The 15,436-nt window shown below is 35.4% G+C and overlaps 1 protein-coding gene across 4 annotated transcripts in view; it reads left to right on the forward strand.

Moving 5' to 3' along the window:
- LOC118188084 (very long chain fatty acid elongase 7-like) overlaps positions 1-15,436 on the forward strand; it is a 119,919-nt gene that overhangs the window by 40,455 nt on the left and 64,028 nt on the right. For all 4 annotated transcript variants that reach the window (XM_035358434.2, XM_085824349.1, XM_035358431.2 and 1 more), the window contains exons 4-5: positions 4,225-4,305; positions 11,304-11,360. In XM_035358434.2, coding sequence (XP_035214325.1) covers positions 4,225-4,305; positions 11,304-11,360 — 138 coding nt within the window. The remainder of the gene's footprint in view (positions 1-4,224; positions 4,306-11,303; positions 11,361-15,436) is intronic.

The raw sequence follows: 15,436 nt of genomic DNA on the forward strand, positions 1-15,436 counted from the left end.
TTAATTGATGAGCTTAAAATTCGCCAAGAGCAAATTCTCAAGTCTCCTCCTTTTGTGGCAACTTCTAAATATGTATGTAACAGTCACGTTTTCTCAGATTTTCATCATATGAGTACAATTACATTTGGCCGATTTCGTTTATTCCTTTTGTATTTAGACTCGAATCTTTCCTTTTAATTACGTTTAACTGAATAAACTTCAGAATGTACTATGTCACAAAATGTTTTGTATCTGTTTACAGTTTTCACTGTAAGATAGCAGCTTGATATTTAGGTGAGCAGGTTAGCCTTTTTAAAATTTCGTTTGCCTAATCTACGAATTTGTGTTTATTCTTTTTAAGTAATTAGAATTGTTTTACTTTTGGTTTGGCGAAATCGTTATGGAGGGTTGGCATCTTTATTTTTCAGAGATACAAATAATTAAAACAATTAATTTCAGTGCATCAGCTAATTTGAAGCGGACAAAAATAGTTTAGCCAGGAAAAAAAAAACGTTAATAGACTCTATCTTCTCTTGAAAACGAGTGAATCTGGCAATGATAATACTACTTTTTCTCTTTCTGCATTTACTTGTGTATTTTATTTTTCCAAACTATTTTACTATCTCAGTCGTCGTTAAAGTAGTTTATTCCAGTATTTGAATTTTTTTCACTTTTTGATCATACTTTGGCTGTATTTTTAAATTTAAAACAGTAAATAAAATTTTATGTAATCTTAGCAGCAATATTGGAGGATATTGTTTCGTACGTCATATTTAAATAATTTTCTCAATTTTACTCAGATAAATACTCAGATAAATTACAAAAGGATTCTTAAGCAGCTTGATAATTGAGTATGTATCAAGATTATACGCTGGCCAAGTGAAAATAATACAAAATGAGTATTTAAATATGTTACTTTTAATAAATATAAAAAACCTTAAACATTAATATAGGTTTCTTTGGATACAATAACATGCTAACTGAAAAAATGTACAGAGGTAGAATTTGCAATAAAATATGATTTATGTGGCATTAATTTTGATCAATGAATTATGAGGTTTGCAATAGTTTAATAGACTTTTACAATATAATTCCTAACATTAAAGATTTAATTGATATCGAAAAATGGAATACTTATCTTAAATGCACACACTACACACACTATAATTACTTTATTGAAAAGCAAAATAAAATTTATCCACAAATTTATCGTATTCCATATGTCTGCAAAACATTCCACAGATATTCGTACCATTTTTCTCGTCGTTAAATAATTTAATTATATTAACAGCTACCAGAATCCAGATCTTTTAAATTTGTTACCCTCAGATATATATTCAACATTATTGACATTGTAATTACAATGAAATTAAAAAACAAGATAATTATTTAAATGCCTTTAACTAGGCAAAACTAATGACAGTGATACAAATGCAGATTATTTGGAACTACAAATTTCCAATCTAAATAAAATAAATTTATTTGACAAAAGAAAATGAAGACTTTTCGGTATCAAAAACACAACAATCTTATTAATTGGCAATCCAACATCTCCAGAAAAATCACAGCAAACACGATTATTAATCATAGCAAAACAATTAAAGTATACTTAGGGATAGTCAAGAGTTTTTCGAAAGAAATAAGAATATTAATTTAAATAACAAAAATTAAAAAATTCCACATCAATTTATTAAAAACCTGCCTAATAAATTACAGTTGTATGTCCAAAACATTTATTTTAATTTTAAGCTATTGTTTAATTATCTAAAGTTATTACCTAAAACCCAGAGTCGAGGCACGGGTGAGGCCAATAAGGCATTGCCTCAAGTAAACAATCACAAGGCGCACAAAATTAGCTATGGAAGTTTAGGAATCAATTTAAAACAATATGATTGTTAATTTCAAACAATTAAAAATATCACGCTTAAATATCACGCTGAATAACAATCAAAAACAAAGTCCAACATTAAGAATCAGCGTAAATTTTTTTGCAGGACTAGTTTGGATAGTTTTTGAACTACCTTCTTCAGCTTTTCTTTTTTAAGATATTTAACATTCAGCTCCAAAACACATCATCTTTCGATACTTCCATCAAAAAAATTCTTTTTGGCCCAAAGAGGCAATTTTGCCGGGAAGGGCTATTAATTTCGCTTTGCCATTTTGCTATGAAAATTTAATGCGCTGAATCACTTTTCAAATTGTTGCCACTAAATGTTATCGCCCTGTATTATATTTAAAGAAATTAAATAATGGAGAATCTGCATGAATGCATGCCTGTTTTTTGCTTTGTAAAAAAAAACGAAGGCACCTAGAGCCATCAAATATTGAATAACTTAAGCCTCCACCCGAGCATGGGCACTTGGAAGCCCGAATTTTGTATCTGGAATTTTTCTATTTCATATTTTTTGAAATTTTAACAAATTTTTTATAAACAAACTCAACGATTTCAAAGCAAGCAGTGGCAACACTATACGAAAGAAAACACTTTTATCTCCAGCGCGCGAGACTGTTTATCGAAAATTCTATATATGTTCTGTTTTTAAATATATTGTTGTATTGCTGTTGTATTGAATTTTATTTTTTAAGTGCAAAGAATATGATATTTAATAAATAAAAGTAACACACAGAACGTTAAAAAACGTCCCTTTGGACGTAATATAAAATCTGAAAGCTGTCAGACTGCCCCCCCCCTTTTGTTTGGTGGATCTGTCCGTTTATAAGCGCTTGCCACTACTAAGGCCGGAAGTGGTAATCACTTTATTAAGGAGGCAGCTAATAGGTAGGCCTCCGCTGCCTCCTACGAAGGGACGGACGAATTATATTCATGCTTTCTTCAGGATTCGAACCCGGGCCGTTCAGTAAGGCAGAGTCACTAATCACTTTCGCGTCTGCTAAGAAGGCGGGAGAAATACTTTTTACACACCCCCTTTTAAAGGGTGACTGAGGATTACGGTACCCAGTCGCCAAATCCTAATGGTGGAGAATCATTATTCACCATCCTTTTAGTTCGGGCGCCACTGTAGAATCATAGAATTTTTTTATGTTGGAGACGTGAAAAATGTGCAGTGCCCCTCACCAAGACTTGAACCTAGACCTCTCAAATACGAACCACGAAGACATGCAGAAAGAGGAAGAAAATACATCATAAATTATTTTTAAATCGTTTTCTTTGTACTAAGAGAGTGAAATGAACAAAAGTCTAAAATTAGTACGTACAAAATCTAAGTAAAACGTACAAAAATCTAAAATTGTTAGTAAAATTATAAAACCCATTTACCATTTCGCAATTCTTTGTAAAATATATATTCATTATTAATACGCAATTAAATTAATTGGCTAATCTTTGAAATATGGTAACAGGTAGTTTGGTTACATTTTGGTAAGGCGATAACTAGCTAGGACTTTAGCAGTGTAAATGGATAAAGTCAAGAGTGTGCGCAATGCCATTTTTGTGCAATTCTGATATGTTTTTTTTAAGTGAAAATAGGTCGACGTGTACATGGATGATACCGTGTATGTGCAGTTCTTAAAAACGCGGCAAGCAGTGGGCGATTCTGCACTTTCTCCCAATTTCGTACCTAATCTTCGTCATGATTAAGTACTTTTGTTCCATAAAAGTTCTAGCATAAGCGTAATACGGCTAGCAGATTGTTGGAAAAAAAATGTTGAGTAAAAAAAACATGTCTTTACTTCGTGACAACAAAATGGCGTCCAAAAAAAAAAAAAAAAAAAAAAAAAAAAAAAAAAAAAAAACTAGCAGGTTTCTGTAGCAGGGTTGGTCGCCAAATTTTCGCCAAAAAATCGCCAAGTTACCATAATCCGAAAATTAACCAATTAATTTTTCAATGAATTTCTATAAACTGCTCTCAGCGTTACGGCCAGAAAATTCCGCATAGAAGGCTGGCTTCTTTATTTATTACACATGAAAATTTCTGCTAGATTTTAATGCATCCAGTTTTGGTTTGGATGTATATTGAAAGAAAAGGAATCAAGGTACAAAGTGAGAGGGTAGTCTTTTAATTAAAGCCAAGAAAATATCACTTAATCAAGACATTTTGAAGAACTCTGAAATTTCAGGGCTAAACCCGTAACGCTCGGAGGGTTAACAGGAAGACGAAAGGGCAACAAGTGGTAAAAATGTTTAAGGAAAACAAGTGATAAATAATTTCTCAGTGCTTGCAAACGTTGCTTATACTGATTAATTTGTAGCTTTTCTTAAGTATATGTGTTGTTTTTCTATTTTAGTTCATGGCTAATATGGTGAGAATCGATCCTGCAATACTTTGCAAGAATTCTAACGTCAACCCGAGTGATTCTACATACACGGTAAGAATACGTTTGGTGTGTTACCTTTATTTATTAAATATCATGTTCTCACTTAAATTACAAAATTCAGTTCAACAACAGTAAGTCAAAATGATTTTAAACTGAGCATATCTTTAGTGATTCCGATACAGAGTCTCGCGCGCTGGAGAGAATGTTTTTCCCCGTACAGTGTTTTCATTGTTCGCTTGGAATCGTTGAGCTTGTTAATAAAAAATTCATTGAGGTTTTACAAAATATAAAATAGATCATAAAACAAATTGCAAATTCCAAATTTGTGCTTCCAGATGTCCATAATCGGGTGGAAACGTACGGTATTCAAAATTTGATGGTTCTAGGTACCGTTGTTTTATTACAATGCGAGGCACATACATACATTTATGCAGATTCTTCATTATTTAATTTTTTTAAATATAATACAGAGCTTTAATATTTTGCGGCCAAAAGTGAACCGACTTTAACAGTGAATCAACGCAAAATGTCAAATCGAAGTTAATAGTCCTTCTGGGTACCCGTTTGGACTAATTATATCCATTACAGGCTTCTTTCATATTATACAGTAAGACCCCGCTTAACGCGGAGGATACGTTCCATCAAAGTAGAGCGTAATGCGAAACAGCGCTAAACGAGGCTATCTTTACATGTAAATATTGAGGTTAGGGGAAGATGGCTAGGAAATTGGTTAGGTATTAAATTTAAAAAGTATGTTTTTTTTAATAAAAATAAAACCAAACATTTATTTCTTGAAGCCCAAATTAATACCACATTATTATTTCTTGCAAAAATAAAAACAAAATATAAATAACAAAATGAATATTCTTAAAAAAAAACAAATAAAATTCTCAGTCAGTCATATTTAGTTAGCCTTCCGCGTTTTCAGTGTTCTGCCTTTTTGTGACAAAAGCATCTAATGTTGTTTGCCTTTTTCTTTTGCGTTGTTCTCTTAAAAGTTCTTCATAAACGGATAGAGCATCTCTAACACCACGCCTTACTTTTGAGCTCCTGTCAAAATTCGGATCATTTTCAATGAATTGATCCATTATTTCAGTTATGGTAGACAAACTCCTTTTTACAAACGCCATCGAAAGTTCTTTTTGCTCTTCTTCTGAATCACTGCTGTCAACATTTTTGTTTCCTTCTTGTTCAGTTAATTCCTTGAGCTCATCATTAGAAAGACTAGCCGCTGCTTCTTGAATTATTTCTTCGACATCTTCCACATTTACCCCTTCAAAATATGTCTGTACAATACCGCACCAAACAAGAAATACAAGTACACTCTTTCGGATATGTATTTGAAACCTATCGCTGCATAATATTTCGGGGAATCCCCGTATGCTGCGAGCGATTTCGTGGAATCCCCGGGTTGAAATAAAAGAGCGCTAAACTGAAACAGCGCTAAACGAAACAGAGTTAAGCGGGGTCTTACTGTATTCATAAAAATGTAGCACTAACATGAAGTAAAAATCATTATTGTTTTAATCGCTGTTGAGAAATAAATCAAGGTACACATTTGGCCACATTAGTGCATGGCTAAAACTTAATTGGTAAAAAAGATGGGAAAATGACGTTTACTGACACAGATCCATTTCTAACTTTGATTAACAACTCATTTGTAAACCAATGTATATAGTACTATTTTACAGTACTAAGAATACTTGAAAATGGTTTTAGGTGCCAGTATTAGAAGTACTTTACTCCAGACATCGAACGATACTGAACTGATCAAATAATCTACACTCATGTCCGTAAATTAAGGATAATCCAAAATCAGGCAAAGGAAGAGTTAGAAGTAAAACAAATTTGACTTATTTGTAAAGATTATTTATTAAACAAAAGGTAAAGAGCAAAAAAGATGCTATATGTTTGATATTATTAAAAAAATTAGCGATTTTTTCTCCCTGGAGCAAATTACAAAAAAAACCTTTTTACAAAAACAATACAGTCCGTACAAGGCCTAGGCATGCTGAATATCAAATTATCGATCTGATCTTGGGGGATATTACACCACTCCAAAAGAAATGCTCTCCGAAGTTCCGGTAGACATGTAGGTGGAGGTTGACGGGCTGAAACTCGTCGGCCAAGCATGTCCCACACGTGCTGTACTGGATTCAAGTCCGGCGAGAATGCTGGCCAGTCCATACGATATCCTCCGATTGAAGGCATTCGCTTAGGATGTTTGCACGGTGAGGACGGGCGTTGTCATCCATAAACACAAACAGTGCGCCCGTGGCGCCCAAAACAAACGTACATGTTGTTCCAGAATGACGTCCCGATAGATTTGGCTTGTCATGGTTCCAATTTGAACGTGCAGGTCAGTTCTGGAACCCAGAATATTTCCACCCCAAACGAGCACTCCTGCACCACCGTAACGGTGTTGTTCAATGATGTTTTCTTGGTAGTAACGGGTACCTGGAGCTCTCCATATGAAAGTCCGGCGAGAATCAGACTGCAAGCTAAACCTGGACTCGTCGGAAAACATCACACAAGCTCACTTTTGCGGTTTCCACAATGCACGCTCTCTACTCCACGCTAACCGCAGGCGACAGTGAGTTGCGGTAAGTGGAACGCATCTGACAGGTCTACGAGCATATAGACCAATCTGCCCTAAGCGTCTGTAAGCGGTCTGCCTTGGAATTGTCGTACCAGTGGCTGAAGAAAGCTGACGAGGCAGGTCTGAGGCTGTGCTCCGCCTGTTTCTTTTGGCAGTAACTGCCAAATACCGGTCCTCATTCGGCGTTGTAACTCTGGGGCGACCTGTGCTGTAACGTCTACTCACATTACCATCATCTTGGAATCGTTGCCAAAACCTGGAGATGACACTCTGATCAATTCCAAGTTCGTCTGATACTTCCAGTTGGGTACGCTCACATTCCAGACGGTCGATAATTCTACCACGTAAAAAATCATCCAAATGCGTCTTTTGCGTCATAACTATTCGGTTATTGCACTGAAATGCTTATAAACCGCCTGCGAACAATTTTTCTTCTTTGCCTGTATTCCTTATATATCACTCTCTTACACTCTCGTCATTGTGACGTACCATCGGTGTCACCTGGTTACTTCCCGAAATTTGCATATGATTCTTGAAGATGTGTGTAGTGATTTTACAGGTGATATATTTATTTCAGAGTTCGATTTCCGCGTGACACCGAATTATCCTTAATTTATGGACAGGAGTGTATAATCCTCTGCGGCACGTTTGCATCGATCCCTCAGTTTGTGGGTTGACTGAACAATTTCGTCAAAAATGTGTTCAGTACGTTTGCAAATTGGCTTAAAGTGCCTTCAAGAAACATTATAGGAAATGAGAGTAGGTTTCTGATTAATTTCGGAATCAGAGCAAATGACTCCTACGAAAGCCTTCAAGCTTTTATGTCATGATAGTTGCATCGCTGAACAACACTTGTGAGCCATCGGAATGTTGTGCCGTCATCTGCTTTGAGTTTTTATCAGCTATTACCTACCTATCCTAAATAAGAGAGTCGGACTTCATTTTAACGTTCTAACACAATTTGGAAGAGAATGTTTGCAACAAACGACGTTAGGAACAGAAAAATAAGCACTGATTTCTTTATTACGACAGCTCACAATCACATGAAGACGAAGTCTTGAAGGTTTTGAAGACTTTTTACTGGAAATACATGAAGAAGAATTGACAAGTGGAAGGCTGAAGGTTTTCTTGAAGAGTTTTCCTAAATAAAGTTGCATAAATCCTACTTATCCAACTAGATGTAAGATGACTTTTTTATTTCTTACTTGAAATTTAAGTAGAAAATTCCCCGTACTGATTTTGCAAAGGACATTAAAACAGAAATGGACGCAGTAAAATGAAATATTTTACATATTTCAATTAAAATACTTTGAGAAAGATATAAAGACCAGTTTATGATTCAGATAAATATTTTTGGTTAACCTTGCCTTTTGTTCATTATATATATATGTGTGTGTGTTTACGATATAATAAAGTACGATAGCTGCTTTTGAAATGCAACTGGCGACCTCAAAATTAACATTCTAAATTTGGTACTCTCCACATAAATTCATTTTGTTCTTCCAAATTGGAGATCTTTCGACGTTTTGTAACGCTACTAATAACCAATCAAATATTAGCTGCACTTCATTCAGACGATTCAGTATTTCTCATTCAATTAATTCAGTTCTCACTTCGCGACAAGGCAAAAATACATAAAAACTTAAAATATCTGTATTCAAAATTACGAAGTAAATCTTAAACACTTATTTCCTCGAAAAAATTCAAGAAAGGATTAAGAATGATTTAATTCGCAATAATAAATGAAGGCGTGATCTTTGTTGTTGCGAAGCTTAGTCTCTCTAGATTGGCAACAAATATACTATTCTGCTGTTTCAATTATAAAAAAACATGTCTGCCATGTTATTTAAAAATTAGGCTTAAATGCACTTCAACAGCTTTTAAATGGTTGATAATTCTACAAATATGGCTTCCAGATTTCCTAAAGGCATAAAACACTTAACCGGAAGATAAGAACAACATAATTCAATCATTTTTAAAGCAAAAATTCACAATTTACATATATATAATAAAGAAACGGAGGTCATTGAGCCGAGTAAGAGAATGGATATATATACATATGCATATATTTATATACTTTTGGTGCTGCTGATTGCAACCAAAATACGAGGTGCACATCTACATGTTATAGTAGTCCTGTATACAAAATATCAACGTTCTGAGGCTACTCTTTTTTGAGTTATTTGAGATACAAAGGTAGTACGCACAGACGCCACGAAAAATTCTCTTCAGAATTCATTTTAAATTAGTTTTACAATTTTTTTCAAGGAAAACAGTCCTTTATCCTATCCTTACTTACAGATGTCACGCAAAAACAACTTTTCGCGATTACAATACTTCCGTTTTACTTCGTACAAGGAAGTAAAAATAAAAAATAAAGCATCAGAGCAAATTTACATTGCAGAGTAAGAACGTTGTTCATTCAAGGAACGTACTTTTTAACGCTCCACAGAATATAAAAAATCTGATGTGTACACCACATGACTTCCTTGTACGGAATATTAAATTATACGCCTTTTTTCTTGCATTTTATTTAAACTTATTAGATTGAATTAAACCTACTTCGCCGACAGCGCATAAACCACAATAGAATAAATGCATTCTTTAAAATTCACTTTGTTTACCATAGCGACACTCTGGCGCTAGTTTTAATTAACAGTATTATATTTCATTCCTATTCTAACTCAGAATGCACAAAATGTATATCATTTAGAGAATTATCTAATCGTTGCCACATGTTCTATTCAAATACTATAATAAAGCTAGAACTATGTATAAAAGAAATTTAGCGAACAAAACAAAAAAGAAACAGTTTTTCACAGACGATTGAGTATTTCTCATTCAATTAATTCAGTTCTCACTTCGCGAGAAGGCAAAAATACATAAAAACTCAAAATATCTATAAAAAAAATTACGAAGTAAATCTCAAACGCTTATTTCCTCGAAAACATTCCAGAAAGAATTAAGCATGATTTAATGGGCAATAATAAATGAATGCGTTATCTTTGTTGTTGCGAAGCTAAGTTTCTCTAGATTGGCAACAAATCCACTAGTCTCCTGTTTCAAACGTAAACATCAATGGCCGCCATTAAAAACAGGCTTAGCGGCAATTAAACAACTTTAAAAGTGCTGATAATTCTAAAAATAGTGCACACAAATTTACTAAAGGCATAAAATCCTTAACCGGAAGATAAAAACAACATAATTCAATCATTTTTAAAGCAAAATATGTACAATTTACAAACATATAAGAGTAAAGAACCTGAGATCACTGAGCCGGGTTACAGAGTGGATATATATATAAATATATTTATATACGTTTGGTGTGGCCGATTGCAACCAAAATACGAGATGCACGTCTACATGTTATAGCAGTCCTATGTACAAAATTTCAACGTTCTGAGGCTACTCGTTTTTGAGTTATGCGAGATACGTACGTACGTACGTACGTACAGACGACACGAAAAATTCTCTTCAGAATTCATTTTAAAGCAGTTTTATAATTTTTTTGAAGGAAAAAGTGTCTCTTATTCTGTTCTTACGTACAGATATCACGCAAAAACATCGTTAAATTGCATTCGATAGCGGTCAAAATGGATATTTTCGTTGAAATATGCTGCCTGAAACTATTCGCGATTACAATACTTCCTTTTTACTTTGTACAAGGAAGTAACAAACGGCAGAAATAAGACATCAGTCATGTGGGCGGAGTTAATGGTGATCCTTATCTGGACTGTCTTTGGTCAAAGTCAAGCCGTTGTCCTAGCAGTGTGCATTTTGCTTATATGCAACTTGGAAACCCTCGGACCAGTCCCAAGTCCTTATGTCACCTTGTAATGTGCTGAAGGTTGGGTCTAACGACAGGCGTATACCTGGTGCTCCTTACCGTGAAGAGTTTTGTTGGCTTAGGCTAGCTATGAATCATATAAGTGAGCATTAGCAATAACAACAACAGTGGTTTTGCAATCATGGAGTTTTTATCCTCTTCGACCTCTAAGGAAATCGATAACTTCATTCATGTGCCACTTATTATAAATTGACAAATTAGTGACACAGACGTAAACAAATTTAAATCAAATAGAAAGTTAATCTGAGAGAGACGCAGACGGCATTCTTGAATAGGGGTGTCACAATCAACGCTAAATTTCCATCAAAGGGATGTCGGGAAATATTACCGTGAAAATATTTGCAATGCATTCTGAGAATGAGTATTCAAGCCAAGAAACATAATCCAAAATCAAATTAATTTCTTTTGATATCTCTTCAGCTGAAACTTCTAAAACACGGAGAATAACTATGAGAAATTCAAAACGAAATATGTTTAATTGAGAGATTACTATATTTGCCAGATATTTTATTTTTAGAACAAATTGCTGTATTTACAAAATAGCTTAATTCTCTCATGATACTTTTTCATTCTTCTGATTTTATACTCTTTTATATATTTTAGTTAGCAGCCTGCGGCTGGATGGTCTACATGTTGAAATACGTAGAATTCCTTGACACGGTAAGAAAAATATGATATGATTTTGAAATGAAAATGAAAAACTTATTATTATTCAATTTAGTTATATTTTCTCATTGGCTCTTTCCTGAGAGATTTTATAAATTATTTCGCAATAGAAAAAGCCATACAGCATGAAGGTCAAAAGAAGAACAAGGACAATTTCTCGACAAAGATACAAATATTTTCATTATGGAAATCTGGTGGCAGAATTCGCAAAGAATTAATTCTACATCGTAAAGTTCTTCATTTGAGGTTGAGCATTAACTACAAATTTGTCACTGACTTTTCACATGCACATTTGACGTTGCCGCTTGCATGTAAACTGCTAGCTACCGTAAATGCAACAGATTAGAATTTCAGCGCAGACGCACATCACGCGTGCCTGTGGCGCCACTTCAAAGCGCTATTTAAGGCTTGGAGTTTTAGACGATTTGAAGTTCAGCAATTGCGTTTTTCTTGCGGTTTTTTCAAACAAAAAAAAAAGATCAATTATACTGCGTAGTATGCTTGATCGTTTGATCAAGTATCCGAGTTCGACAAAGGAAGGATAGTGGCCTACCGAGAGTGTGGATTATCTTTCAGGGAAATCGGTAGTCGTGTTGGACGAAACCAAACAACTGTAATGCGGATATGTGACCGTTGGATGCAGGAGGGTACGACGAGCCGACGTATTTGATCGCATCCACCTCAGTGCACCACTTCACGTGATGACAGGAACATTGTGCGCATGGCAGTGACGGATCGCTCAGTCACATCACGAACCATAGCACAGCACATTCAGTCTACAACACATCATCCAGTGTCTGCGCGTACCATTCGACGCAGTTTACAGCAGAGTGGTCTGTTCGCAAGACGCCCATTGCTTCGTCTATCCTTGACGCAGAACCTCAGACGTCTCCGCCGCCAATGGTGCGATGAAAGAAGGATGTGGGCTGCAGAATGGAATGAAATTGTCTTTACTGACGAGTCGCGCTTCTGTCTGCAACACCACGATGGTCCAGAGCGGGGGAGCTGCTGAGGCTCCGGATGAAGTTGGATTCTATACAGAGAGCTTGGGGTCTTGAAATTGCTCTCTGTTTTAGGACAGTCCCCACGGAGGTGGTTTGTGTATTGGCCGGACTTCCTCCATTCTCAGTTTATTACGAATTTTATTACAAGAAATATCTTTTACGTTCTGGAAATATTGATATGATTTGTTTTGATTCCAATAATATTACTAAATATGTTTTTTAAAACCTTAATATACATTTATTACACCCTGTAAATAGAATCAGTTATGGGTTTGATAGAAAAATTCCAAAAATTGGAATATATGATATTTATGCGGATGGTTCGGGGTAAGGGAGGTGTACTGGAGCTGCTTTTGTTGTATATTTCTATGATGTTGAAATTGATTATGGTTTATATAGATTGAATTCTTATAATTCAGTATTTCAAAGCGAAATGTATTGCTGTTTTGAAGGCCTTGAAATGGATTCAAATGAATATTAAAACGTGTGTTATTATAAATTTGTATACTGATTGTCTTTCTTTGCTCCAATCGCTCTCTTGTCCCGATAATGTTAACTGTATTATTATGGATATTAAATTTCTGTTGCAATCGATCAGTTCTACGATTTCTTTTCATTGGATTAAAGCCCATGTGGGTTTTTTTTTTTTTTTTTTTTTTTTGGTAATGAGAGGGTAAGGCCAAGGAGGCATGTATTTCAACTAATGCACCCATTGTGGAAATTTCTGGTTCTAGACCAACTGCCATTACGAGTATGAAGAAATATTATATAAATATATGGAAAGATGTGTGGAAAAGTTCAACAAGGAAAAATAATTTGTTGATTAATGTTGAAATTACAGATAAAGTTTTAATCTATGATGACATTGATATGAATCAGATTATCATCGGACATGGTAGGTTTCCTCATTATTTAAAGAGATTTCATGTACAAGATAATGATCTACGTCCAAATTGTAATGTTTTGGATGATGCCAAACACTTCGTGGTGGACTGCCAATTGACTGATTTTACTACACGAAGTTTTAGTGATATACATTTTGATTTATCGAATTTTGATTTTAAACATTTGAAATTATATGCAAGAGAATTGATGGCCTTTATTAATGGCAATAGACATGCGATTGGGTTTTTTTAACTAAGTTCGTTTTATTTTCAATGTGTTTATGTTAGGATGTCTTTTTCGTCGTATTTGATGATATGTGTGACTGTATGTCATATTTTCGTCGTGTGTTTTATGTGTGTTTTCCTTCCTTATTTTATGTTATCATTTTTACTAACACAGTTTTCTTGATTTATTTATTTTTGTTTTCTTCTTTCCTGTTGTGTCATTAATTCAGCCATTTAAAAAAAATAAAATTATATAGTTGTATGGTAACCTTGCTGGATGTATAATTATTATTTTCTTTAGTTGATTATACTAACATTTTTAGTTACTCGTAATACCGGGCTTGGTTTCTTGGAAATTTGAATTATAAGTTAAATGTTAAAGTTGCTTCGTGTATAATATCTTGGATTAGTTGTTCTTTTTTATTAATCTGGCGTTTTAACTTTTGTTTGGGGCTCTCTGGGTCGCTGGCTGCCTTCGCTTGTGGTGTGAATGAGACGCCCCTTTTTGGACCTTGGACCATAAGATAACTTTGTGATCAGGCAGGTTGGGAGTTTCTAGCAATCCTACCACGATGGTCGGATTCGAGTCTGGAGACACCGCGGAGAGAGGATACTGAACAGCTATGTTATGCACCGCCACACTGGTCCTGCACCGAGTATTATGGTATGGGACAGTATTAGATATCACTCTCGCACTCATCTAGTATGCATTGCCGGTACTTTAAACAGCCATCGCTACATCTCCGAGGCGTTGAAGCCCCTTGTCCTTCCTTACCTTCAGGGCTTGCCCACAGCCATATTTCAACAGGATAATGCGCAACCACACGTGGCACGCATTGTCCAAGGGTTCTTCGTCAATCGCCAGATTGAATAGCTTCCCTGGCCGGCTCGCTTTCCGGAACTTTCGCCGCTAGAAAACATGTGGTCCATGGTTGCTGAACGATTGGCCCAAATTACATCCCAATCTGCCACACCAGATCAACTTTGCCAAAGGATAGTTACAGGGTTCAGACAACGCCCGAGTAGTCTTAGAAAGCCGTCCGCGTGTTTAGCACTAGTTTAGTGTTTAGTCCGCGTATTTTAGCGTGTTTAGTCCGCGTGTTTAGCTGTCACCTGGCACCTGTGGAAACTACTTAGTCTGCTGTACCCCAAGAACACATCCAAAGTCTCTTGAATGAATGCCGAGGCGTGTGGCAACGGTGATCTCCAACAATTGGCTGGTACTCTGGTTACTGATTCTGAAATTAATAACACTTCACAGAAGTCTACAAATTTAATCATTCGATACTTGGTCTACATGTTATCTACTAAATAAATTCTGTTGTGATATCTCTTGTCTTTCTTGGTCTTGCAATATGGGTGGCCAGCAGTGTATTTCTTAGGGAGCATATCCCGAATCAAAATTGCTGAACGCTTGGTTAGAGATACTGTCACAATTACAAAGCATGTTCGCTTTCTGAATTATACACTCTTTTGCAAAAAAAAAAAAAAAAAAAAAATAGAAGCACAATGAAGGAAGTGGTTGTTTTTATACATATGTGTAATGTTCCTACACAAATAATAAAATGATTAAAAAATGAAGGTCATAGTACCTGTTCACGACTCGCATTCACCCATTGAGTATTCAATGGTCGAACCGCCTCTGGCGGCAATGCATGCGGCAAGGAGTGGTAGAGGTTCCTAATGTCATCTTGAGACACATTCTGCCAGGCATTCATCAGTTGTCGCACCAGATCTGCGATATTTTGTGATGCCCGAATCTTTAGGCCTACCATGTCCCAGACATGCTCGATTGGCGAACGGTCTGGTGACCTTGCTGGCCAAGGAAGACTATCAACCGCACGGAAACAGTGCATAGATATGCGAGCGGTATATGGCCTGGCATTATCTTGTTGGAAAATGACCCCAGGATGACGTGCCATGAAGGGTAATGTAACCGACTCCAGGATGGTATCAA

Source organism: Stegodyphus dumicola, chromosome 9, assembly GCF_044657685.1.
Source record: "Stegodyphus dumicola isolate Sdum_Otavi_A_Nest chromosome 9, ASM4465768v1".
Taxonomy (NCBI): Eukaryota; Metazoa; Arthropoda; class Arachnida; order Araneae; family Eresidae; genus Stegodyphus; species Stegodyphus dumicola.